This window comes from Rhea pennata, chromosome 3 (genome assembly GCF_028389875.1).
Source record: "Rhea pennata isolate bPtePen1 chromosome 3, bPtePen1.pri, whole genome shotgun sequence".
Classification (NCBI taxonomy): Eukaryota; Metazoa; Chordata; class Aves; order Rheiformes; family Rheidae; genus Rhea; species Rhea pennata.
The window spans coordinates 4,976,019-5,001,005 of record NC_084665.1 but is presented as its reverse complement, the minus strand read 5'-3'; the positions used below and the strand labels follow the sequence as shown (position 1 = coordinate 5,001,005).

The window sequence follows — 24,987 nt, the reverse complement described above, 5'->3', positions numbered from 1 at the left end:
CAGCGGCGCCGTGACGGTTTCCGGCGCGCGCGTGCGCGGGCGCGCGGCGGCGGCAGTGACGGTTGGGGCGGCGGCAGTGACGGTTGGGGCGGCGGCTGCTCGGCGGCGGCGGCGGGATGGACACGCTGGGCAGGAAGGTGGTGGTGTGCGACAACGGCACCGGGGTGAGTCGCTCCGGCACCGGGACCCGCCCTGCCGCCGCCCCGGGGGGTGGGGGGGGGAGAAGGAGGGCGACTCCCCCCCCCTTCCCCCTCCCTGCCCGGCTTCCTGCCGGCACGCCCGGGCCGACCAGCGGGCCGCGCCCGGCCTCCGCCGCCCCGGCGCCGCCGGAGCTCGCCGCAGCGGAACGGCGCCCCTGCGGCCGCCGGCGAAGCGCGCCGCGGCGGCGGCGGGGCGCTGAATGAATGGCCCGGGGCGGCTCCGCGGGGAGAGCCGGGCCTGCCGCCGTTGATGGCCGGTTCCGTTGTCACCAGACCGAGCAAAAACGGGCCTGGGAGCCGTTGCGCCCGGGAAGCGCTAATGCTTCGATGTTTGCTGCCGCGATGTCTCAAGCGGTGCCCGCCCCCCCCAGCATCGTGGCTGGTTTATTATGCATATTGTGTTCCTGTGTATGACTTTAGCGGGTTTCTCTTCAGTAAGGTGCACCAAACGGAAAATGCTGGGGGTTTTTGTTTGTTTGTTTGTTTTTTCTTTTTATCTGAATGAGCAACTTATCCATTTTGAATTTAGGCAGAGATGCATCCCCTGGGATTCTTAAATTCACAGAATTATCTGGGATTCTTAAATTCACAGAAACGTTTTGTGCAGCTTGTGGTTAAAAGGCAGCGAGGTCCTTTCATTAATGGTCTTTATGATTTCAAAAATTCACAAAAATGGGATTCTTTGATAAAGAGGGCGCCAAAGCGTTTCTCCTCTTCCTTTCACCTTTCCTGTGCTATGTAAATGTGCATGCATACACTAGAAATTTTTTCTTTTGTCAGTGTTATGGAGGCTTTGAGGTGCCTCAACAGGAAGTGACAAAGATACCATTTTAAAGCCAACAGATAAGGTGTTATAGGTGGATTTCCATCTTAGTAATTTTGTTTAGCAATTGAGATTTTTTTTCCCCCCCAATAAAACAATATTATCAGGGGAGTTAACAGAGCTGATAGGATATCAATAACTATTAAATGACAAAAAAAAGCATTTTTTTAATAAATGCTTTGAAAAAAGATGAAAATATTTAAAGCTAAAGATTGAATACTTGAGACAATGAATGTCATTGTTAGAGATTCAGCACCCTGTCACTTGAGTTAAGGAGTTTCCAGCAAGCATCTGAAATGATTAGAATGGTTCTGAAAGAAGAACATCAGATTTGACAGTTCTGAAGTCTTCCTGTTTTTTTCCTCACCTAGAATATTTTTTTTTAAATAAGTGCTGGGATGCAATGCCTTTGGGCCTTTTCTACACTGTCATTTAGAAAAAGGAAAGAAAAAGAGGGGGATTTACCGCTTTCCATTTATGTTGGCCATGGAAGCTGTGTTCTGTTGGTTGTTTTTTTAAGTGTTTAATAGCCATACTATCAGCTTTGAAAGTTCATGTAGTTTCAGGATTTGATCCTTTAGTACAGCTTTTTACATAGCAATGAATTACTTAGTTGTTCAAAAATGTTTAGCATGCTGAAGGTGACCGTAGTGTCATACTGTAGTCGGTCTAAGAAATGAAACATGGGACAGAAGCAGTTATTTTTGTCCAATCTTGCAAGCTGTAGCTGGGACACAGTTTTTGTACTGTGTGACATAGCTGTGTGTGTCTTGAAATCAAAGAAACATCTGATATATTTTTTTTTCTCCATGATTTGTACCACCTGGATATAAAGTAATATGACGGGTATTGTTATACTGCTTTTACAGTGCCTGGAGTAGGGGTCTGTGTCACTTCATCTTCTGTTTTGGGGCTGAGTTTTATTTTACATCTCGGCAGAACAGTACACGTATGGACATCCCCTGGCCCAGAGATAACTGTGTACAAGTGCAAAGTACGAGGAAATGTAAACTTAAAATATTTAGATTGAATTGGGATAAGTACACCAGAGGAAAATTCAGTTCATAAGATTAGTGTTTCTTTCAGACTTCAAATGTATATTGAGACTGTCAAGTCCTATATTGCCAAGCCACTATTTTTATGATAAACACTGTTATATGATAAAGAAGAGCGGCTTGACACTAGAATGATGTCTGATGCACTGTGATACATCTTAAATCATGACTAAAATATCATGCCAAGTGTCAGAAGTAAAAATGCAGAATATCTTTAGAAATTTTAGGTACAGTTTTAGCTTTCAACTTGTCTTGAAATGTACTGTTCTTGTCATGCTAAAATATGAGTTATTAATGTATTTGGCTGCGATCAATCTTTGAGGAACAAGCAGTTCCTCAAAAAGTGTGGGGAAGAAATGTGTTCTTGCGACACATAGTGTAAGAGAGAGAGGCTGACAATGCTATCTTAGAGTATTTTAAATGGATGCTCTTACTGGTATAGGTCAAATGGTAAGTTACTTAATGACCTGGATGTTTTTTCTAATTATATTTAGAATCTTTGTTTAAGAGTTGCATCAATTAAAAGAAGCAAAGAGACCTGATAAGAATAATCGTATTAATTTTAAGACTTGTCACGTGACAAGTTTGTGAGCAGATGTAAAAAGCTTCCTCATTCTTTTAATTTGAAAGAATACTTATACATACAAGTTCTTACTGCTTGATGACTCAGTAGGAAGTGAAAGAGTCAGTATAAACCACAGTGCAATGTAGAAGAAACTATATATGGTAAAACTTCTTACATATGTGGTCTTGCACACAGGCAAACTAAGTAGCTGTTCTTAAAACACTCCTTGTGCATAGCAAACATTTGCAAAAATGCATGTTATTGGACTCTTGACTTCCTTATGAAGATGTGCAAATTTATCGAATTTTTAGTGTTAAAAGCTTGGTGTATAATAAGCACTGTACTGAAGTTACTTACAAATTGTTTGAACGAGTATACACAATAATAAATGGAACAGAAGTAAGTACACTATAGCTGGGCTTTATTCAGAGGTTTTAAATTCAAAGGGGACAGTGCAGTGAATTTTAAATGGCTGGTTGTTAGAAAATGAGAAACTAATATATTGCAAACTACTGCAGTTCATAACGTTTAAAGAGTTTGGAGGTGCTCTTGTGGAGGGGGAGGGAGAGTATCTAATTTTTCTTATTCTCCTTCAGAAATCTAAAACTGTCTAGGATCTATTATCTATGCATACATTCTTGTCTCTTGGATGAATTGACGTATGAGTTATCTGTTGTATCAGCTATCACTTGTATCAGGTCTTTTCCTTCAGCCATAATAACCAATGTCATGTCATAACCAGCCCACCAAACTAGCTGAATGTCATCTATGTAATGGCAGGAAGAACACTTCACTAGGAAAGCTGTCGTTTATGTCTAAAGAGATTGACATATGAGGATAACTTGTTCTAACCTTCACCAAATAACCAGGTAGCCTAGGGAAAAAAATTGTAATCTCTGGAAGAGAAGACAGAGTTAAAATTTTGCCCTTTGTATGTGCTGTTGAAAAACTCTCTGTTTAAAAAAAAAAAAAAATCTTTTTTTTTAAAGTTCTTAGTTCCAATATGGAAGAGGTAGGGAGCAGTTTACAGTGCAACTTTTGTCATTGCCAATATGCTATTACATAATTTCTTGGGAAGATGTGTCAAATCCTTGAGGGCTTAACATAGAAAGGGACTAGAAGTTACTATTACAGTTCAAACTATGAGAACTTTGACTAAGTAGTTTTGTAGGCCAGCATTCGAACGCTAATAGCAGAGCTTTTTGAGTACAAGTTCTAATAGTACAAGTTGTAAAGATTTGTCTGGGTGTCACTGGTTGTGTTACTGTTGTTGGCCAACATGTTTGCTGATGACTGGTAGGGAAGTTGCTTCACGCCAGGAGAAAGAAAAGTAGGAAAGCAGTAAGCAAATATATGGGTGTAGAGATGCATGGGCCACCTGCAGGTGCTTATGACTGGACTCATACAATTTCTGGATCCCCAAGCTAGAGGATATAATTGTATGGACTATTTTTACAGGATTTCCTTCTAGCTTAACCATATTCCACTGTACAGTGAGATTGTGGTCCATAACAGGTATGTATAAATATCATAGCAGTAATAAAAATTGTGTGATTGCCCTGTAAGTGGCAATTCACAAAGTCTGAAAGGAAAATTAGTTTTTGTAAGAATCTGTACACCATTATTTGGACTCAGCTCAGTTCTTCAGAATGTCTGAATGCTTCCTCTGGTGTAAAACACCAACTCTAAAGTCTTTTGGCGTACTCAAGTAGAGCGATCCAAAAATGCTTGTGATTACTCTTTACTTTCTCGTAGTAGCACCATATTCTGGAATACATAAATAAGCTCTATATAACTCCTTAATGTAGCAAAGGGTTGGTGTACTTGCCTTTTCTGATAATCTAAATTGAACCAGAGTAAGTGTTTTATACACAGTGTCTTTGCTGAAATATTCCAAATAGCTCTGCCTTTGGAGACAGCAATCACAGAATGAGTAAAAAGTAAGGAGGGCTACCAAAAGCAAAAAAAAAATCTTTCCTGTCCTGTACCTTTGTATGTTTTCTGGTGGGTGCTGATGAGGGAAGTTAAACTCTTAAACTGAAGTGAATGAGGATTTGTTATCTGAAATACTAATTCATGCTGTTTTTTTGCATATTGATATAATCTGTTCTGGTATAGTCCTGTGTTGTCCAAGAAGTTTAATTAAAATATCTCTAGGCTCTTTCCATAACCGGATTGATTTCTTTTTTCCTAAACAGGTGCCTGTTTTGCTACAGTAAGATGATGAATAATCTAGATCTAGAGAAAGTGACTTTTCATATTATTTTTAATAACAGAATTCCACTTAGTTGTAATTAGCTGTATTCTTTGCTATGATAATTGCTTCAGTGGCAGTCTTCAGAACTCCCTTCAGAAAATTCAGTGAAAATTTTGGAAATTATAAAAGTTGGCTTTTAATACAACTTAAAATGGATAACTCAGCTTTGAGACAGGGACCGAAAGCGGTTGTTAGCTCCCTGTCCTTGAAGGCTTTCAAGATTTTACTGGACAGAGCCCAAAACAACCTGAGCCTGAGGTTGGATTAGAGAGCTCCCAAGGCTCTTTCCAACCAGAATGATCCCATGAGTCTGTTATCTGTGTGTACCTAGTTGCTTCAGTAATTTTGCAGGTGAAAATGCTTAATATTTGGTTTGGGACTGCATGATTTTATTCTGCCATACCGATACAGCATGGTACATAGAATGTGTACTAAAGAAGAGAAGCCTGATCTGTATGAACTCTAATAGGCATAAGAGTAGGATAACTGAAGTGAGTAATTTGATGATTACCATTAGCTTAAATTGTAGCTTCTTACTGACACCTTTAAAGTTTTTGACTTAGAATTGAGCTTCCTCAACTGAAAGTGGGTATTTTTTACACTCAATTTTTCCTGTGTTTTCTTAGCATACTACATCTTGGGACTTGGTGATGTAAAACTTCTTTTTTTTAGTATATATTTCAGTAACAAAAAATGTTTTAGCCTGCCCTGCCGGTGAATTACCATCAGCTAAGGTTTCATTTGTCCTGTATATTTCAGATGTACTTACTGCAAACTCGTATTTCTTGCCTTAAAACAGATTCTGAAGATTCTGAAACTCTTGATAAATCTGTCTGAATTGTTCTGAGAGTCTTACTGCTGGCTCATTGTTGAACCCTTTCCATAAAGTATGGCACTTAAATTCATGTAGTTATGCTTTTTTCTGATGTGTGTCATGCCTTATGCTCTAATTGGAGGGCCTAGTTAATACGATCACATTGGGTGCTCATTAGAAGGTGATCCATTTCAAAATGATCGGTTTCAGCTTATTGGAGAACTTTTACATATAGTGGAATGAAATCCAAATTCAAATGCTAGTGTCTCTTATGCCTCTTATTGTATTTAGTAATTTTAGTACTGTTTCTTCAATTTGACCACTTATAAAACATTCTCAAAGATATCTTAGTTCAGTATTATGGATAAAGACATTATTTAAAAATGTGCAGAAGTGATTTGAAATCATAAATTCAACTGGTTTCCAGTGCGGCACATGCTCTTAAATCTGGAGGTCTAACATTTTTGCCATAAAACAGGTTTCTGATAGCAAACAAACATAATATATATTCTAACCCAATTATTTATTTCTTTTCAGTTTGTGAAATGTGGCTATGCAGGCTCAAATTTTCCGGAGCATATTTTTCCAGCTTTGGTTGGAAGACCTATTATAAGATCAACTGCTAAAGTGGGAAACATTGAAATCAAGGTAAATTTTTTCTATTATTCTTTTCTAATGGAGGAAAATAGTCAGGGCACCCCTTGACTTATGTCATTTTTGTAAAAGCTTTCCCCCCTCATTACTGTTTATGCTGTTTTGGTATCTCTTGATTCGTTTCTATTTTGGACTTTAGCCTGTCACATACTGCAGAGTAACTGAGAGGGTAGTCTAAAGCTACTAGAGGCCTTCAGGTAGTGTGGTGAAGGAGGTAGCAGGCAGGGCTCTGGGGAAAAAGGAACTTCAAATGCCAGTATGTAAATAAAGTTAAGATTAAAAGGCAGAAAGGCAGAAATCTGACAGAAGTGTTTGTTATTTGTCACCTAGCTGTAATGTAATATTCCTGAGACAGTGCTGAATAGTGAATAGCTGGAATTCAGCTATTCAGTTCTTTCTATACTGTTTGGTTACTGCTCACAGTTGATTATCTGTGATCTTGTATGAGCTGTTTAGCCTTAGTTGTGTTTACATTTCATTGTTTCTATTTTTGTTTTGTTTTTGCTGATGATTGACACGGTACTTCACACAAGTTGGAGAGGGAGAGGCTCTGTTCTGATGACTTCATCTTAGGATGTTATTCCAGGCCTGGAGTTGGGGAGGAACCATTAATTGAGAATCTTTTCCTGAAGTCTCTGGGGGGGGTGGGGGAAGCTAACATTTCTCGCTTTATTTTGTAATTACAAAGTAATACTTCAAATATTAGTAGTTGCTTCAGCAATAGAGACCTTAAGATCTATCTTGGCCCTGCTGTGGTCACACCCTCCCTTCTTGTTCCTAGCTACACGTTCTCACCTCATGCTGGCAGTCCTGCTTGTGCAGTCATGTCATGAGCCACTTTAGAAAGCTGATCCAATGGAAAAGGAGTAATTCCTTTGTGAAAGAGAGTAATTTCTTTGTCAGTTGAAGTTTTGACTGCCTCACTAGACAATTGTGCAAGCTCCTGTACAAGCACAAGGCAGAACCAGGAACTTGAAGGAGAAGTGGGAGGGGACACAGAACTGTAGAAGCTGTCACTTAGGCCAGTTAAAGTGAAGTAGAGCCAGAGCCTTTCAATTGTGCTTTCCCTGTTGCTTGCTGAGCAACAGTTTAGCTTGAAAAAAAAAATCTGGCCAATTCTATTCATTATTTTCAGAATGCTATGGACAACAATGAGAACTTAGACTTTTTGATTTCTATTGCTGTCTATAAAAAGCTAGTAACGTTAGTAGAGGGCAGTATTAGTAAGACAAGAGGAAGAAAGACCATGAGACCTTTTCAGACTGCCTTTTTTTTTTTTTAACCTGTGTCAGCCAGAGTGGTGTGAGTGGAAGGATGTAGATCTTTCTCTTTCACAGTAGATAAGAGATTTGTAAGGAGAGGAAAAATACTTTTCCTTCTCGTGCAAGTCTTAAGTAGAGGTGTTTCTTCAGATGTATACTTGAGCTTGACGTGAAAATTTCTTCAAGCAGCTACCAATAAGGTGTTTTGGAAGTAAGTGCAGGAGAAATTAACTGGCGCAAAATTTAATGATGAGACCATATTTTCTTTCTAGCTGATTTGATATAACCTGCTCTGCCAGTTTTGATGTCCTTTGATTATCTGATAACTTAGTTTAATATCATTAAAGATGGCAATGTTGGATTAGGAAGATCAGAGGAAGAAGTGGCTAATTGCTATGAGACAGGTGCAAATCCCGCAATAATCTCTTAATTTTGTATGCATTACTGCTTTTCTTCTTGAGTATGGGGTTACATAAGTGTATTTTAGAGAGCAAATGATGTCATATCCCAATTCTTCCTAGTTGTTTTATAGCATCTGTCTACAGTAGCTTGTCACCCTTCCTTAAGAAAAAGGTATATCAAGAGAAGAAATCCATGCCACACACATTTCAAGTATCCTCGTAGGATAATACAGTAGGAAGGCTTGTTAAGTTTTGAATGCGATTTTTCTTTGTGGGATTCCTGAAGATTTCCTAACAAAATGCATTTTAGCAGATGACTTTTATGCTAAAATTTAATTCTTGCTATTAAGGGCAAGTTCTTACTGGGTAAGTTTAAAACCAAGTAAAGGAATCTGGCAAGAAGATTATCAGTTTAACTTTTCAAAGTGCTCAGAAAAGCTCCAATTTCTTTGAAATTCAGAGACTGTGAAAAGAATTTAGAAGATTATGAAAGTAGTTGTTATCATCCATCTGTTGAGCTACCAATTTCAAGCTGCTTTGTCCATTTGTCCTTTTAAATTCTGGTTTCATGTTAAGAGGAAGTTTTGTTGAGGGCAGCTTAGCAGTCAGGGCTGCTTATGCCAACACAGTGCAGGGGCATTGACAATTTTCTTGATGCCATAAAGGTGATCAGATTGGGGTACTGGTATATGGTTTGTTTTTCCCCATGTTCCTTAGTTTCCTTATTTTGGTTTATTACATGGCCACAAAAGCACCATGGAAGAGATAGCCATGAGTGAGCTGGGAGAAGAGTATGGTCGCAGCCTGCTTATGCCTCTGCTGTGGTCTGAGAAATGACTGTAAAATGTCAGCCTCCATAGCAGGGATATAGCTTTTCCCACAGTCTATGACATAAACACGAAAGTGCTGTTATTACTGGGATCATTTTGCAAAGGCAGCTGCCAGAGAGACTAAGCACTTTTCCTCTGACACAATTTGTAGATTAAGTAGATTTGCCTTTATGGAACTAATAGTTATCGTATTGCTTTTGACAGTCTAGGTGACTCAAAGTAGATTTAATCGAAGGGGGAAAATCACACTAATAGTGAAAATGGCTTTAGTAAAATTCTGAACAATGTATGTATGCATACACTTAAAATGTTTTGTAGTGCTTCCCAACTGCTTTAATTCTCTTACTGTCTTTCCTCAATAGATTTCTGTAGGGAGAGTCTTTTGAACACTGCTATTACAACTTCACGATCACTTATTTCAGTTCTAAAATTAGATACCATAAATTAAGTAAATATCTTTTGATGCTTTCCACGTTTGTTCCATGATATATGAGTTAGTATGTTTATAGGTGAATGCTTTCATGTTATTTTTTTCAGTTCTTGAGTGTTTAAAGGTGAATATTTAAAACAAATTTAAATTTAGCAATCATCAGAACTAGTTATGGTCAAATGCTTTGTGTGGTCTTGTCTGCTTCAGATAAACACAATGCCCAGAGTAAAATTCCGGTGTTACAGAATGCATATGGACGTAATCTTGTTTATTAGAAAGATGCAGATATACTGATCTCGTTTGCAACATATGATGCGTAGAAGTGAGATGGTAGTGAGTTGTAGCAATAACTTTCTTTAAAGAGAGATTTTAATCTTAGAACCTGAGAATAGATTGGCCTTAACTACACTAACTCAGACCATTTCCAGCTGTACTTGCCTCTCTCCTCAGCTTATTTCTACTGTGTACTTAAAATAATTTGAGAATTTCATTTAGGCCTTTTCTGACTTTCTTGCTTCTACCTTCTTTCTTCACCTTTCTTGACCTGTTGAAGTAGAATAACAAAAAGATGGTAAGTGAGGTGCCCCCTGTGCTGTTTGTTTACCATTTTTGCTTGATGGGACCTAGTAGCTGTCATGTTATTTTTGATGCTTTTTATTGTTTTGTCTTGTCCTACATTTTACATTTGAATACATACTTATTTTGGACGTTGTTCATTGCTTTGGTTTACTAGCAACTAATTCATTAGAATATTGTATGTATTGCTTCTAAATGTTACATAACCTGTAGTTTTGCAAGATGCAAGAATAACATTTCAAAATCAACATGAGCTCAGTATCTTCAACATTAGGAATTGCTTTATTTAACATTACAAACTAAGGGCTTGAAACAACTTTCAGATTTCAGTTAGACAAATATTATTCAGAGTACCAAAGTGGTGGAAACATTGAATGTCCTGATATTGATTCCTCTCTGCAACCTCACTTGTGCTGTCCCTGTTCGTCTTCACCTACCTAAGTGTGCATGCTGTTTGTTGGTGGGCTCTTGAGGACAACTATTCTGGCTTTTGACTTGGTTTTAAAAGGATATGGAAGTTTTGTGTAGCTTTCCCTGTGCATTAGAACAGTGGCTTTTCCTCATTTATGTCCTATTCAGTAGCATAAAGCTTCAAAGAGCAGTGTACAGAACAAGTTTCAGATTATTTGAACTGGTGAAGTTTCTGTCTCTTTAAATTCTTAGAGGTAGCGTGGTTGCATGGTCTCTTAATGGTATGTTTTGCTAAAGTACGTTTGATTTTAAAATGTAAGAGCCTTGACTTCTGACTTCTGTGTAGTTGAGATAACCAAAGGGTGATCTATTGTGCAAGGGAAAACAAATGAAAAGCCTTGTCAGGGAGAGGAAGCAGAAGAGGAATTATTTGATTTAATTTGCTTTGAATGAACTTTGTTTATGATCAACAGTAACTCCTTATGTTACTACTTCTTTTTAAAAAGAAGAAAAAAGTATACCAACTGGATTTTTTCATTTTACATCTCTTTTCCTAGCATTGAATTGTGGGTTGAGTAACCTACACATCAAAGTTTCTGTGCCACAGTAACTGCAAACTGTGGTGGCATGTTTTGGTATGAGGCAGCTTTTATTATTTTTTTTATTTATTTTTTTTAATGAAATGAATGTAATACTAGAATGGGAATAGTACCGTTGGTGCCTAGAAATATATTCTTGGAAGATAAGTATGATTAAGTCAGTTAAGGCTTCTTTGGAAGAGTATGGGATATAATAGGGAGCAAAGGTTACATTTTATTGTGCATACTTCCTTTGGGAAATATGTGGGGAAGGAAAAGACACAGTGCAACTAATTTGAATGTGCGATTTTTTGCATAACTAACTTCAGTGAAAAGATTGCTTAATTAGTGTAAGATGGTTATACAAACTATGCATTACTTGGTTGTATTTGTGCAAGAATGTGTTACTGGGACTTCTGGCTTGGGTTTTTTGGCATGGAACAGATGGATTATTTTGTATTTAGATGTCTCTCTTCTTCACACCTTACTGGCATAGGCTAATATGTGAACCATTGTTTCTTTTAATGTCTAGTGTGGAATTTCTAATCCCTTATTTGCTTTTGCTACTGTTCTGTATGCTTATGCACCACTCATTATTCCTTTTTCGGTAATGTGCACAGAAATTTGCAACATGCATGGAAAACTATTCTGCCAATCCCACCTACTACCCTTATGTGCTATTTTGCATCTCAACCTTTTCAAATGAGTATTTGATAAAAGCATTTTGGAGGTGTCAGTGGAGAAACATCTATGCTTATAAAGGTCTTCATAGTGTCTTACTGTAATAGGATTTACTGTTATGTTTACAGTTATTAGAGAGTGGAATTAATAAAACTTATTTTGGAAAAGGTTTGGGATGGGTCACAGCTGTACTATATGAAATACATTTTATTAAGTACTTGAAAATGATTCTAAAATGTGGGCCTTGTTTAAGAACACAGTTGGACACAAACTGGAGCAGTTCACTGTCATTCTTGAGCATTTTGGTATTAAGATAACTTTGACAACACTGACATGTCTCTATATTACAATTTTACAGGATCTCATGGTTGGTGATGAAGCAAGTGAATTACGTTCAATGCTGGAAGTTAATTATCCAATGGAGAATGGCATAGTTCGGAACTGGGATGACATGAAGCACCTTTGGGATTACACATTTGGACCAGAAAAACTTAATATTGACACAAAAAATTGTAAAATATTACTCACAGAACCACCCATGAATCCAACTAAGAACAGAGAGAAGATTGTGGAGGTATGCCTGGCTAGTAGAAACTAGTAATTACTGTTATTGAGGTATGGCTAAGAGATTGTAACTTTTACTGGTACATACACTAGCTGTTTGAGGCAAAGCAATTCTCCTGTTTTCTAACCAAAACTATCTCAGCCATGGTCATCAAGGCTTCTGTGGTCAAATACAAACAGACCTACCTCATTCTAAAGTATATAAGCCTGTTTCTTGTCTCCAGTTGAACTGTATCACCAGGAAATCAGAGAACTGGGAATTCGTGTTTATCTTCAAATATCCAAGAAATGAGATATATTGATTACTGACTATTGGATGAGTGGTAATTACTTTAAGTGACTTGGATTTCTGTAAGCTAGCAATACTTCTGAGGAAACGTAGGTTCAAGCAAGATGTTTATGAGATGGGCAGTGTTGTTGGAGGTAGCTTAAACACAGTGAAGAGAAGTGTGATGACAACCAATTTACTAATCTTTGAATAATGCTAGGGGTCATTAATGAAAACTTTCTAAGAAGGAAAGCCTGGTCATTGGATCCTAAATCCTGGGCAACCTAAGCTCCTTCTGAACGTTGTATTAATGTAGATTGTCAAATACTTATTGCATAGATGTGGTAACATGTGACAAAGACTTAGTTTTTGAAGAGCAGTAATGTGTGAGGAGAGCTAAAAAGTTTGGTTTACTTTTTCCTGATCATCATAGATATTTCCAGTTAATGTAAGTATTCATTGTAACAAAAATGTTACAGATTCTAAGTCTGAAAGCTCATTCAGGTATCAGGACCTTGAGTGTGAACATTTGTATATTCCTCCCACCCCACCTCTGTTCATTAGTCTAGTAAGAATTTACATTTATCATTTCCTACAAACCTTATCTCTAAAATCCTTTTGTTGTTACAGCTACAGTAACACCGTCTGCAAAGTGGCAGTGAACATTTTTGCACTAACCTTTCCTTTCAGAGGCTTGGGAGAAAGTTGAATAAAGCAAAGATGGGAAAACTTCAGTGGAAAAAATCAAACCGTACAATTTTAGTTTGTTTCTAGTTTCAAGAGTTCCTAATGATTATGGGCATGAGGGACCTGTTACCTTAGTATCATGTGACGCCACATTAGCAGTACCATCAGTCAGTTGTGGCGTGATGGGCATAGCAGATTATTCTGAGTGGTCTCTGTGTAGCAGGAATGGTTGAATTTCCTGTTGAGGCTTCTCTGCTTTTCAGCTCTCTACAGTAGTGCTCTTGTTTGTGTTTTCCGGCTAAACACAACAGGCTGTTTTTAGTTTTTCTGGAACTGAGTAATTTTATACAAACCATCTTAACTTATGGTATGTCTTCTGAAGTCCAGTAAAGTGTTTTTGTTTTGTTTTGTGTGTTTTTTTTTTTTTTTTTTTTTTTTAAACCAGTCTAGCGACTGTAGATGCTTAATTGCAATCCATAGGGTTAGGAAGAACTAGAATCAATTTTTGTAGATGTGTATTTGAGTTGGACAAAAATGTATAGTTTTCATTAATACTTTTAATGGATTACAGCATTATGAGAACTAGGAATACTTAATTTTAACTGCAACATATTTAGGCTCCATTTTTTTCCTATTTTGGTATTGAAAAGGAAGACTGACCTAATATGAGGCAAAAGACTGAATTAAGATTTTCTTAAAGTGTGTAATAGATATTCTTATATTCTTGCATTTTGTGATATAGTACAATAGTATTTTAAAAGAAATGCTCAGTCATCTGGACTGTTTCAGGATGATTTTTTATACAATGCCATGCTATATATACATACACACATATATAAATGTATGTTTACATATATGTATGTATTCCCCTGTACTGTGTGTGCATTCATATATGCTGTACATCATTCTGACTTCCAGTGAATCTTTTTCCCCACCTCATTCCTCTATTCAAACTCAACTAATTAGAACAGCAGTATGTATCCACCTGACATAGTGTAAAATATCTTTCAAAAATGCTGTTTTTTTTCATAGCACTTAGACACTAATTGTTCTCCAGTTTCACTTTGTACTGTAGTACCTTTTCTCTGGTTATCTGTTACATTTTCATTGTGTAATACACTCAGGAGCAGCCAGGCTTTTATAGCATATTATGTAGCCATAGAGATGCTCTAGCAAAGTCAGTTCTCCTTATCCTAATATTCCTTATCTTTTCCCCCAGTTTTTAGCTCTTCCTTGCTAGATTCAATTAGAGTAGTACTCTGTACCTACTCCCAAAGTTGCCATCACTAGAAGAAAAACCTTTTCAGGAGAACATTCTGCTCAGTATTTACATCCTAGATTTGTTAATGTTTGTCATGTGTTAATAAGGCATTTTTCATGTCAGATAGAGCAGATCTAGATATCTTGAAAGAAAGAAAACCTCAAAGCCCTGCATGTAGGTTATAAAAGGGTTTTGCATTAACTCCTTGGGGATGGTATGATGTATGAAGGCAGTACCTAATGCCATTTGAATATTCACTTTGTTGCGTGAAGATATAAATTTAGATTTTCTTTTATTAATTTCCCTTTTGAAAGCACTCAGATTGCCTGTGAGATTCATTCATCTCTATCCACTGCATTAGTGCTGTTTTTAAGTAATGACTATTGAAACTGGGTGTCTTTCTGAGTTATTGTCCTTTCAACTGTTCCTCTTCTGGTAGAAACTTCTGCTTTTTTGTTTCTGAAAGTATTGAGTATATGCTAAATGGTGGCCATTACAGAAGTCACTAGCCAGCCTTGTAATGTCTTGTTTGTTCTCAGACCGTGCACCTGACTATTGTGCTAAATTTCGTTTTATATCATCCAGTTTGTGGTGGGGTGTTATTAAAAACCTAAGGCATGGTGTTCGCCCTCTGTGTGTTCCTTTGTGAACTTGCCACCCGCATCCTCACAGCAGATAGTCAAGAGAAAAAATAAAGCGGTCTTTCTGAGGATTTCGTAGTGTGTTTGACCTAGCAAATTTGGGATTGTGAACCAACCTGCTGGTTTCGTCTAGATCTCCAAAAGCATTCATAATGTGAAGTATAACATTGTGCAGCAAGATGTGTTACTGAAGTGGTTAGTTAAAATTTGAAAGACAAAGTATCAAGAGTTTAAGACTGTGATGGATACAGATTTTTGTTTGGTTAGTTTTTGCCTTTTGCAGTTGTGTTAAACTGGGCTTCTTACATGAGGATTGTTTTGCTCTCTACAGACTTAATAAGAGGGAAGCAATAGAATGAAGAAATCTGAAAATTTTGGGGGTGGGTTTGGCAAAAAGTGGGAAGAAAGCCCTCCTGTCGGGTTCCCCATGGTGGATGTCACTCACTGGCAGCAGCAGGATCGAAAGTCTCAAATGAAATGTTGAAGTATGGTATAGATGACACTTCAGCCATTTCTCTTCCTATTCTCTTCCTTCTGCTTTAGAAACAAAGTGCAGATAGAAGTAGGAATATTTATGATTTGTTTGTTTGCTCTTTTATAAGTATTACATTACCCAAAATAAAATGAACACTCCTTAGAGGGCTTATTTAATATTGAACTTGTTTGGCATGCTTCACAGCTCACTCAAGTTATTTATGCTTGCCACCAAAAAACTATGAAATAATTAACTTGACTTTGCAAGGATCATTTTTTTTGAGGTGGGCCAGGCATTTAAAATCACACTATGCTAACAGAGGAGGTTCTTTAAATAGTTCAGAATTATAAAATTGTCAATCATCAGCTTTTTTCTTTAAAAATATTTAGGTTATTATACTTGAACAGTGGGAGTACTGAAGATTTAATTGGTTTATAATCCTAGACTTTGCAGGAGTGCTCAAGATGCTGTAGAATAGCAAAGCTGTAACTTTTGTTTGCACTAGAATAATAAAAGTTAGTAACTTCTTCCTGTTTCTGATAAAGCATTTTGAGGGAAAAACTGCTGTACAGTATGACTGACTGACTTGGTCTTTTTTTTGTGTTCATAAAGATCCTGTAAACTGTGTATCCTTTAGTCTTAAACGCTGTTTCTTCACTGAAACTAGTTGGGGGTGGAGGGAAGAAAGGTTAGGTGAACCTAGTCCACAAAACAAGTGATTACCTTTCTTATTTTAAAAAGAATTGTTCTGCAAACCTGTGTTGTTCTGTAAGTAGTAGCTGAGTGGCGCTATCTGTATTACTTCAGTTATTGGGGATTTTGGACTAAAACCGATTTTAGAAAGTTTGTCATCGCTTGTGCTGTAAAGAAGGAAATAGGAAGGCCCAGATACCAAAAATAGCCCATGACACTGCGCTGATTGTAGACCTCTATCAGTAGGAGTCTTTTGGTCTTTATTTGACATGCTCTGCAGTTGTATGAAGACTGCAGACCTTGGTACGGAGAAGGAAAAAAAAGAACTTCATTAGATTTGGAGCATACGCCTTTAACAAACATTTTGTTCCCAAGTCACACTTCAATAATGAAGTACTTGGCTGGTCTACAAGTACTGCCTCCCACTCATTAAGTACTTTGGAAAATGGCTTAATAAAGCTACAGAAATTGGTGTGTGGGTTTCTTGAAGGTATTAACCTTCATTGTTAAAAGGATGGGAAATGTTTTAATTCCTTGATATTGCTCATCTGACATGAATGGACAAGTAAGGTATAAAGTAGAATGTACTACTTACTGCTATAAAGCAAGTTGGTTTCTAATGTTTGTGTAGAAACTGTGTGATGTAACAGCTTGGAAATTATTTTTGCTTAGCAAAAACACAAAATTACTGAAATACAATTTTCTTTTAAATGTGTATGTAATATCTTTTAAGAATTTGTCTTTATTTGGACATTCATTTTTGCCTTTGTCTTACAGGTTATGTTTGAGACATACCAGTTTTCTGGGGTATATGTAGCCATTCAGGCTGTTCTTACTCTGTATGCTCAAGGTAGGTGAAGATAAATGTTTAATTTATAAACGTGTTACTGAGCCAAAGTTCTAATATAGTATTAATGCATGTTGGCCTTAATTCAATTCTAATCTAAGTAAGCTCAACTATACCTTAAAGGTTTGCTTTTTGCTTTGAAGAATATTGGTAAATAGTACTATCAGTGTTGTTTTCATGGACAAACTGCAGGAGTACTTGTAAATGCAAAAACCTAGTTTGTCAAAAACTGTCACTGTCTCGAGTTGGATTTATTTAGCCTTTGGCATGTCTCAAGTTTCAGCAACATACTCTAACTCCATTGCCTTTGATTTTTTTCTGAAAAAAGAAAAATTGTTACCATAAGGGAATTTCAAGGAGTGGCAAAACCAGGTGACTTTGCCTTATTTTCAGTTCAATAAAAAGGTAATTGTTTTACTGTAGATAAACTGGAATAAACAATTGTCAGCTTGAGGAGAAAATGTTGGATTGCCTTTTTAAGGTAAAGGGGTTTACAGATCACAACCTAATTCTAATTAGGAAATTCTTGAGCAATTTCTAATTAGTCTTTTGGAGTTAGATTTAGTCTCTTATGATTGACTAGCTCCATCCTTACTGAGTCTCTCTGTTCTGTTGCAAAACTTGTTCCATTTGTTCAGTGTTTTTTTCCATGTCACTAATAAATCTGAAGATCTAATCACACAGCTGCTCCACTATGCGTCTTTTAGTTCACTCAAGGCAAAGAAGCAATTTGTATGCTTCTATTTACAAGGCTCGAGCAAACTGCCATAGTCAAACAAGTGCAACTTGCATTTAAAGTAATGAAAAGAACAGTTAATATGCAAAATCTTCCCTTGAAACTTATTGTCTTGCTTTGGATAGCTTGTGAGAAGCTGTAAAATTGTCACATAATTGACTTTTAACTATTCATTCTGCTTTGTATTTGATTTTTGCATAAAGCATAGAAACTTCTGTTAGTTTCTAGATACTGGCAATATCTGTGCTGTACACTTCAGTGTTTGACTGTTTTATAATAGACTTTTCACTGGAGTTAGTTTCTTGGAGTCTGTGAAAGTGGATCTGATTCTGTGAAAAATTAGATGTGTGATGCATAGTTCAGATATTCTTCACAAAAGCACTTTTTTTCAATACCAGCCCAAATCAGCAACAAGTCTCAAATTCTAAGAAGGTAAATCTGTGACGTGAATACTTCCTGGTTTCTTCATTTTTACGAAACTAGTATCAGGTGAACGTGAGAAGGAATTTATGCCCTAGCATTTAGTGATCTTAGATAGTCTCTTTTAATTAGAGTGCAATTTAAGATTTCAAAACCCTGGATAAAATTCTGAATGGTAGAGTTATAAGCGTGTAGGAAGGGGTATATGTAATTAATGTAAATAATTTGTAAATAATTTGTAATATATAAATAATTTAAAATGTATGAGAAAGTATTTGTGTGAAAATCTTAAATTTAAAAATATACATTTATTTTTAATAACTGAATAACTGAATTTTAAATTGTGATCAGTTTCCCCAAAACGATGACTGAGAGGCAGAGGTAGTCCAAAAACAGTTACTTCATTGTAATGTTAACCTCTTTATTTACATAGATGCTAATAAAAGCTGTAATTTTTTTTTCCATTCTTTAAGGTTTGTTGACTGGTGTTGTTGTGGACTCTGGAGATGGCGTAACTCATATTTGCCCAGTCTATGAAGGTTTCTCTCTTCCTCATCTCACCAGACGATTAGATATTGCTGGGAGGGATATCACTAGGTATCTTATTAAGGTAAATTGGAGAGAATCTTTACAGTTGAAGCTGATATCCAGGGTGGGTTGGTTCAAGTTAAAATCCCCTGATAGCATGAAAGCAGTATATACCTTTCTCGGTCTTATTAATTAATTGCTCTTGTATTTTCTTTGTTATTTCAATCTATATAATGTTTGTTCATCTAAATCACATGTGATATGATTGATACTATTGAGAGACTTTTTTTGGCAGTCCTGTAGAAAGGACTTTTTTCAATATTTGGGAAGGAAGAATTGAAAAATTCAGGGTTAGCTTTCTTGATCTATGAAGTGAAAATGAAATTGTGTTATGTCAGTTCTGCTCATCAGTTTTCAAAGAGACTTTTTACAGTGTTGAAATGATGTGATTCTCATTTACCTCATTGTTAAGTCAGACATTATAATTGACATTCTGGATGGACAAATTCTGTAGTTAAACTGTGGAATGCCATGATGTTCTGAACTGAAGTCTTAACCAAAAGAATTCTTACGTTTATCTTTCACTTCTCTTATACTGAAAGTTGTAGTGAAGGAAATGTTTCCAACTTGAAGTAACACTGCAGCTATCTTACTTGGTATTATTAGATACACTGTAACATCAGTGCCTATGTTTGTACAGACAGACTTAATACTAAATCTACTGTTACAAAAGGGAAGCAAATTTTTAAAGATAAAGGTATTTGAACGTGCTGGTCTACTGATAAAGAGAACTGGACTGTTCCTCACATTTATTTCTAATCTAATATGTCACTCTAGCTCCTCTTACTGCGAGGATATGCTTTCAACCATTCTGCTGATTTTGAGACTGTTCGTATGATCAAGGAAAAGCTATGTTATGTGGGATATAACATCGAACAGGAGCAGAAACTGGCATTAGAGACCACAGTACTAGTTGAATCCTACACGGTGAGTGTTTTGAAACAACTTTTCTTGTGTTGAATTTCATAGGTCTAAATTCAGGTAGCATTTAACTTTGCATCTCTTAAAATTTTTGAACAAATGCTCTTTTAAACCAATAATAGGAATCGTACTTGCAAGAAAATGTATTAGTGTATATCATCCCCGATCTCTGTAAATAATAACATGATGATAGAAAATTTTCTATCTTCTTTTTAATGGTACTAAATGACTTTTTGCAGTGGTGATAATTATCAACACTTTACAGCTTCCAACATTAGGAAACAATTTATGTCGGTTCCTCTTGGTTGAGTATCTAAATGGCTAAAAGTACTTTTCTAAATGATGTTTTCTCCTCACTAGCTCCCAGATGGCAGGATTATCAAAGTCGGTGGAGAACGGTTTGAGGCACCAGAGGCTCTCTTCCAGCCTCACTTGATCAATGTAGAGGGGGTTGGTGTGGCTGAATTGCTGTTCAACACCATCCAGGCTGCTGACATTGATACAAGGTAAGAGTAGAACTCTTAAAAATAGTCTGTCAGGGTATGGGGGTGATGTGAGAACAGCAGTCAAAAGAGTGTCTTTTGCTATAGGCCATAGCATGTGCACTGCTGAGAGCGTATCTGCTCGAACTGGGGTCATTCTGCGATGATTCCTGGAGCTTAATGAGCTCTCTAGGTGCTTGGCTATTTAGGTACGAACGAGCAAGGATGAAATTTTGGAAGCACCGTACTTTTGCTGCTGCATTCAAAAACACCTGAAGAAGCACGAGCAAGCATGCCAAACTAGTGCTAAAGCTTTCTTTGTGTAGTGACTGCCTGTTTCTTAGATTTGTAGTTATTCCGCTATACGTACAGGTACCTACTTGTACTGCAGAGTGTACTATACAACACTAGAAAGTCTATTTTCTTGGTCAGGTCTGAATTCTATAAGCACATTGTGCTATCTGGAGGGTCCACCATGTATCCTGGGCTGCCCTCACGACTGGAACGGGAACTTAAACAGCTCTACCTGGAACGAGTCCTGAAAGGAGATGTGGAAAAACTCTCTGTAAGTAGCCACTCACTGCTTTATTTGTGTGTGTATGGGGAGGGTTATCTTGAATCTCCACTAGAGGGAACCAAGTAGTCAGAAATGACAGGATGTGAATGGCCCTCCTCAGAGCTGGCAGGAACGATCTGCATCTCAGTTCTTCACAACCCTGCATTTCATATTGCTAATTTGTTTGTATATACTTGCAGTAAAGACAAGTTCTAGTCCATGCTGATGGAAAGTGACTCCTGAAGGCCTAGGTCAGTTGAATGTAAAATGTGCTGTTCAATGTTGCTAATGAATTTTTGTGCCTTAGGAAGTCACCACTGAGGAAAAAATACTTCTTTTTGACAGTTTTGATTCATACTGTGCATTTTAGTTGTGATGCTCAAAAATAAGCGACGAGAGTTCTCACATACCCTCAAGTGAAATAAATGTTCCTTTTTGATTAGTTACTGGGAAAGGCAGGCAACAGCCAAATGCATATCACAGAGGCAACATCATATTGTATGCTGTTTACTTTTCAAGGAGGACATGCATAGAAAATTCTTTGCAATGGAATTTCTGATGTTGAACTGAGCTTCTGCAGTTTTTAATACAGTACTATCTAAAGATATTTTCTAGCTATTTGGAATGACTTGATGTTAACTGTACAGAATGTTTGTCCAGAACAGTAATATTTACCCATGGATTTGACTGTATTCCCTTCTGCTATTGAAATCAGAGCATCAAAGAGTTTAAAGGAATATTAATTAGTTAAGCTGGTCTAAATTGTATAGGTTTAGAATCTGTTCCATCTGCCTTTCTAAAACTTAGTATAATTCTAGAATATTTTATGATTTGATGATCTGGAAACTTGTGATAAATTTAGCCATCAAAGCTTAGTTAGTATTTCTTTACTCTGTTCATGAAATGCAAATATACGGTCTTTAATTTAGTATTCTGACCCCTGGGTTTTTTTTCTGTGTGGATACACCGAAGATATAATTTTGGGGAAAGTGTCAATAGCTGTCTCTAATTTTCAGTGCAAAGTAGTTATTTTACTTGGTTGCGCAAGTTGGAAACTCATGCAGAGTGCCCTGTGCTAGCATTTCAGGCTTGTAGTTGCGTTCTTCTCACTAAACAATTTCCATTTCATTCTTCCGGTGGAAAACACAGTTTTGTTTTCCATGGCTTTATTTCAAGAATCCTCCTAATGATTTCTTTTCTTTTCTTAGAAATTTAAGATCCGAATTGAAGATCCACCTCGCCGAAAGCACATGGTGTTTCTGGGTGGCGCGGTTCTAGCAGACATCATGAAAGACAAAGACAACTTCTGGATGACCCGACAAGAATACCAAGAAAAAGGAGTGCGTGTGCTGGAGAAGCTTGGTGTGACTGTTCGATAAATCTCAAAGCTTGTTTCCATCACATGTCTAAGGCTTTTTTTCCTTTCATTGCCAATCTCTGAACTCACTCAGCTACATGCTATGGAAAGGCCTGCCTGGGGCCTTTGACCCAAAGGTCAGGTTTTGTTCTGGTTTCTTGGGGTAGCTTTTGTTAAATGTTCCTTAATGTGGCTAAATTTGACTATTAAATTTGACCACTTCCCTGCAAACAAAACAGAGCAAGAGCAGCCTGTCTACTTCATTGTTCCTTCCCAGTAGGCAATTGGACAGTTCTGGTAGGCTTTTTCTTCTGGGTTTATTGCTGTACTACTGCTAGCTTTTGTCTCTAGTTCACAAGAGGTTGTGTGCCTTTCTTTAGCATAAGAAAACCTTAAAACAGAAGCTTTTGCCATTGGGTCATTGTGGTGGTTATCTTTGCATCTTTTTGCCTCTCTCTACCTTACAATTTTTTTCTTTCCTGCAATTAGGAATTTTGATTAAACATAGTTAGAGACTAGTTTTACTAGCTGGAGTGGCTTTAACACGCGGTTTCAATGTAATGTGGTTCCATATGCACTGCTGGCTAAACTGGCTTCTGAGAAGGTTTATCAGAATTCTTAAAGGTGATGGGAGTTTCATACTGTATTTCTCTAGTTGGGCATGTACACAGTTGCCACAAACTGAGAAACATCCGATATTCTGGCAGATGTAAATTTGTGGCCTTAGGTATCCTTTTTGGAGGAAGGAGACAGAGGTTTGCGCTGCGTTGCTTTTCTGCTAACGGACAGTTGGGGGTCAGTCTGACCATAAACGCGCCCCTTTTTAGCTAAATTTTGGTACCTACCATGTTGTCTTGGCATAGGGAACAATAATGTTACATTAACTATTCCATAATTATTGGGCTTCAAGCCTTGGTTGAGAAACTTTAAATATACTGAGACAGGATCCTCTAAACTTCTGGAAAGATTTTAATACTTTCAAAAATGCTTGTGAAAACTGTAATTACAGATACTAAAATCCCCCAAACTAAGTTTTAAGTCTGATGTTTTAAGTGCTTGTATGTACATCAGAAGCACTTCTATTAAACTTTACAAGTATATTAACCTAGTGCCAAGTAGTTATTGCAAATGAATATTTCACTGACCAGTGTTTATTACAGCAAGCGGATATTTATAAACAACCACTGGCAGTAGGTTTTAAAGAATGACCTATATTTGTTGCAGTTAAAAATAACATTGGAATATGAGATGTTGGTTGGTAAATATCCACAGTTCATTCTGTCCAGTCTTGATTTTTGATACTTTAACATAGAATGAGGAAGGAAGTAAAAACCAATGATGAAAATGCTGTTTCCAGAAAGAACATTAAAGCTGAGTTGTACTGAAAAATAGAAGTTGTCACTAGTAATTATCAGCCGTCTTCTCTGAATATAGTTGCCTGGGTGGCTTTTTTTATTTTATTTTATTGTTATTTTTTTAAGTGCAAGCATACTGGTAACTACCTTTGCAATAAAACCTGCCTTACGTAAAGCGTAGCAAAAACAATGCTTGCATTTGAATGCCAGTTAAACTTGGTTCTATTTTGCTTTTCATGGAAATATTGTATCACTTCTGATTGGTCTTCCAAGCCCACCATGACATTAAGGAAATTAAGATCTGCTTTTGACTTATGAACCTTGGAATGTATGAGGTATGCATTCATACACTTGCCATTTGTCTACATCTTTACATTAATAATTGACCCCAGGAACGTGGAAATATCAGCCTCCATTGAATTGTGAGAACTTGCTTGCTTTCTAAATATGGGAGACAGCTTCCTTTTGGCTGAGAGAATTAAACAGGCAGAAACCACGTCTTCATTTCTTTTTTAACAAGACAGTTGCTATAGTATTGCTAGTAATGACCATTTAATTATAGGTGGGTGGGGTTTTTTGCAGCTATATTTACTCTTAACTTGAACAATATGAATTTACAGGCATGCCGGTCATGCCTCAGTGCATGCACTTAAACAGTTAATAGATTTTTGGGGACATGAATGTAAGGGTACTCTGAATTCCTGTAGTCTTCTGAACATTTAATATACGAGATTTAGAAATGCTGTGAGCTTGCATTAGAGCTATGGCTTCTCATGTGACTGTCTCTGGGCTTTTTGGACAGTGTTGAGAATCATGGAAATAAACCAAAGAATGACCTAAAAAATGACTTTTTTGAATGACAATCTGTCATCTGATTTTTCAAATCTAGACGACCCTGCATTTTTTCTAAACCATGTTCTCCCCTCTTCACTGGCTTCAGTTAGGTGTGTGCCTGTTTGAGCACGTCTTGAGGTTTTGGAATTTGGCCTTTATGCTTAGAGTACTTCACAGCACCATGAGTAATAGATGCCACTCAATTGTGCAGTAACTTGAGTTTCCATGGAAACCATATGTGTGTGTATATATATATATTAAAAAAAGCCTAGCATTTTAAATTATTGCTATCCTGGATTCAGAAGAATGCATACTTAATCCAAATGCTGAATGGGGTGTTCTAGTTGTGCTCAGTGTGGTTCTGCGTGTGTGTGCGCGTATTTGCACACGTGTGTGTGTGTTCTCTCAGCTGACAACTTCAATATTGCTATGAAAGCAGTTCGGTTTTAACCTTTTTTTTTTTTTTTTTGAAGACCAAATAACTTGAGTTGTAATTGCGATATGCTCCTCTTGAAATAGAATAGAAGATGCCTCATCAGTTGTAAGTTTTGGGGAATATCCTGTTTTCAATGTTAAGCTGCTTCAAACCTCCCCTGCCCCCACAGTGTTCTAGGATGTTAACCGATGTAACACAATGGCTTTTTTATACATTTCTGAAATATGTTAACACACAGCACTGGTTGAGACCATGAATGGAAATAAACATCTATTTAAATTGACAGGTCTTTTCAATATAAAAAAATAAAATCAGATTTTTTCAAAGTA

General features: G+C 37.1%; 1 protein-coding gene across 1 annotated transcript; it reads left to right on the top strand.

Annotated features, from left to right (window-relative positions):
- Nucleotides 1-66: 66 nt before the first annotated feature.
- Nucleotides 67-24,987, top strand: ACTR2 (actin related protein 2). Its single transcript, XM_062571419.1, has 9 exons — nucleotides 67-164; nucleotides 6,252-6,362; nucleotides 11,896-12,111; nucleotides 16,904-16,976; nucleotides 18,603-18,739; nucleotides 19,495-19,644; nucleotides 19,999-20,144; nucleotides 20,553-20,685; nucleotides 21,885-24,987. Exons 1-9 carry the CDS (start codon nucleotides 117-119, stop codon nucleotides 22,053-22,055), a joined length of 1,185 nt encoding a protein of 394 aa, XP_062427403.1. The 5' UTR covers nucleotides 67-116; the 3' UTR covers nucleotides 22,056-24,987.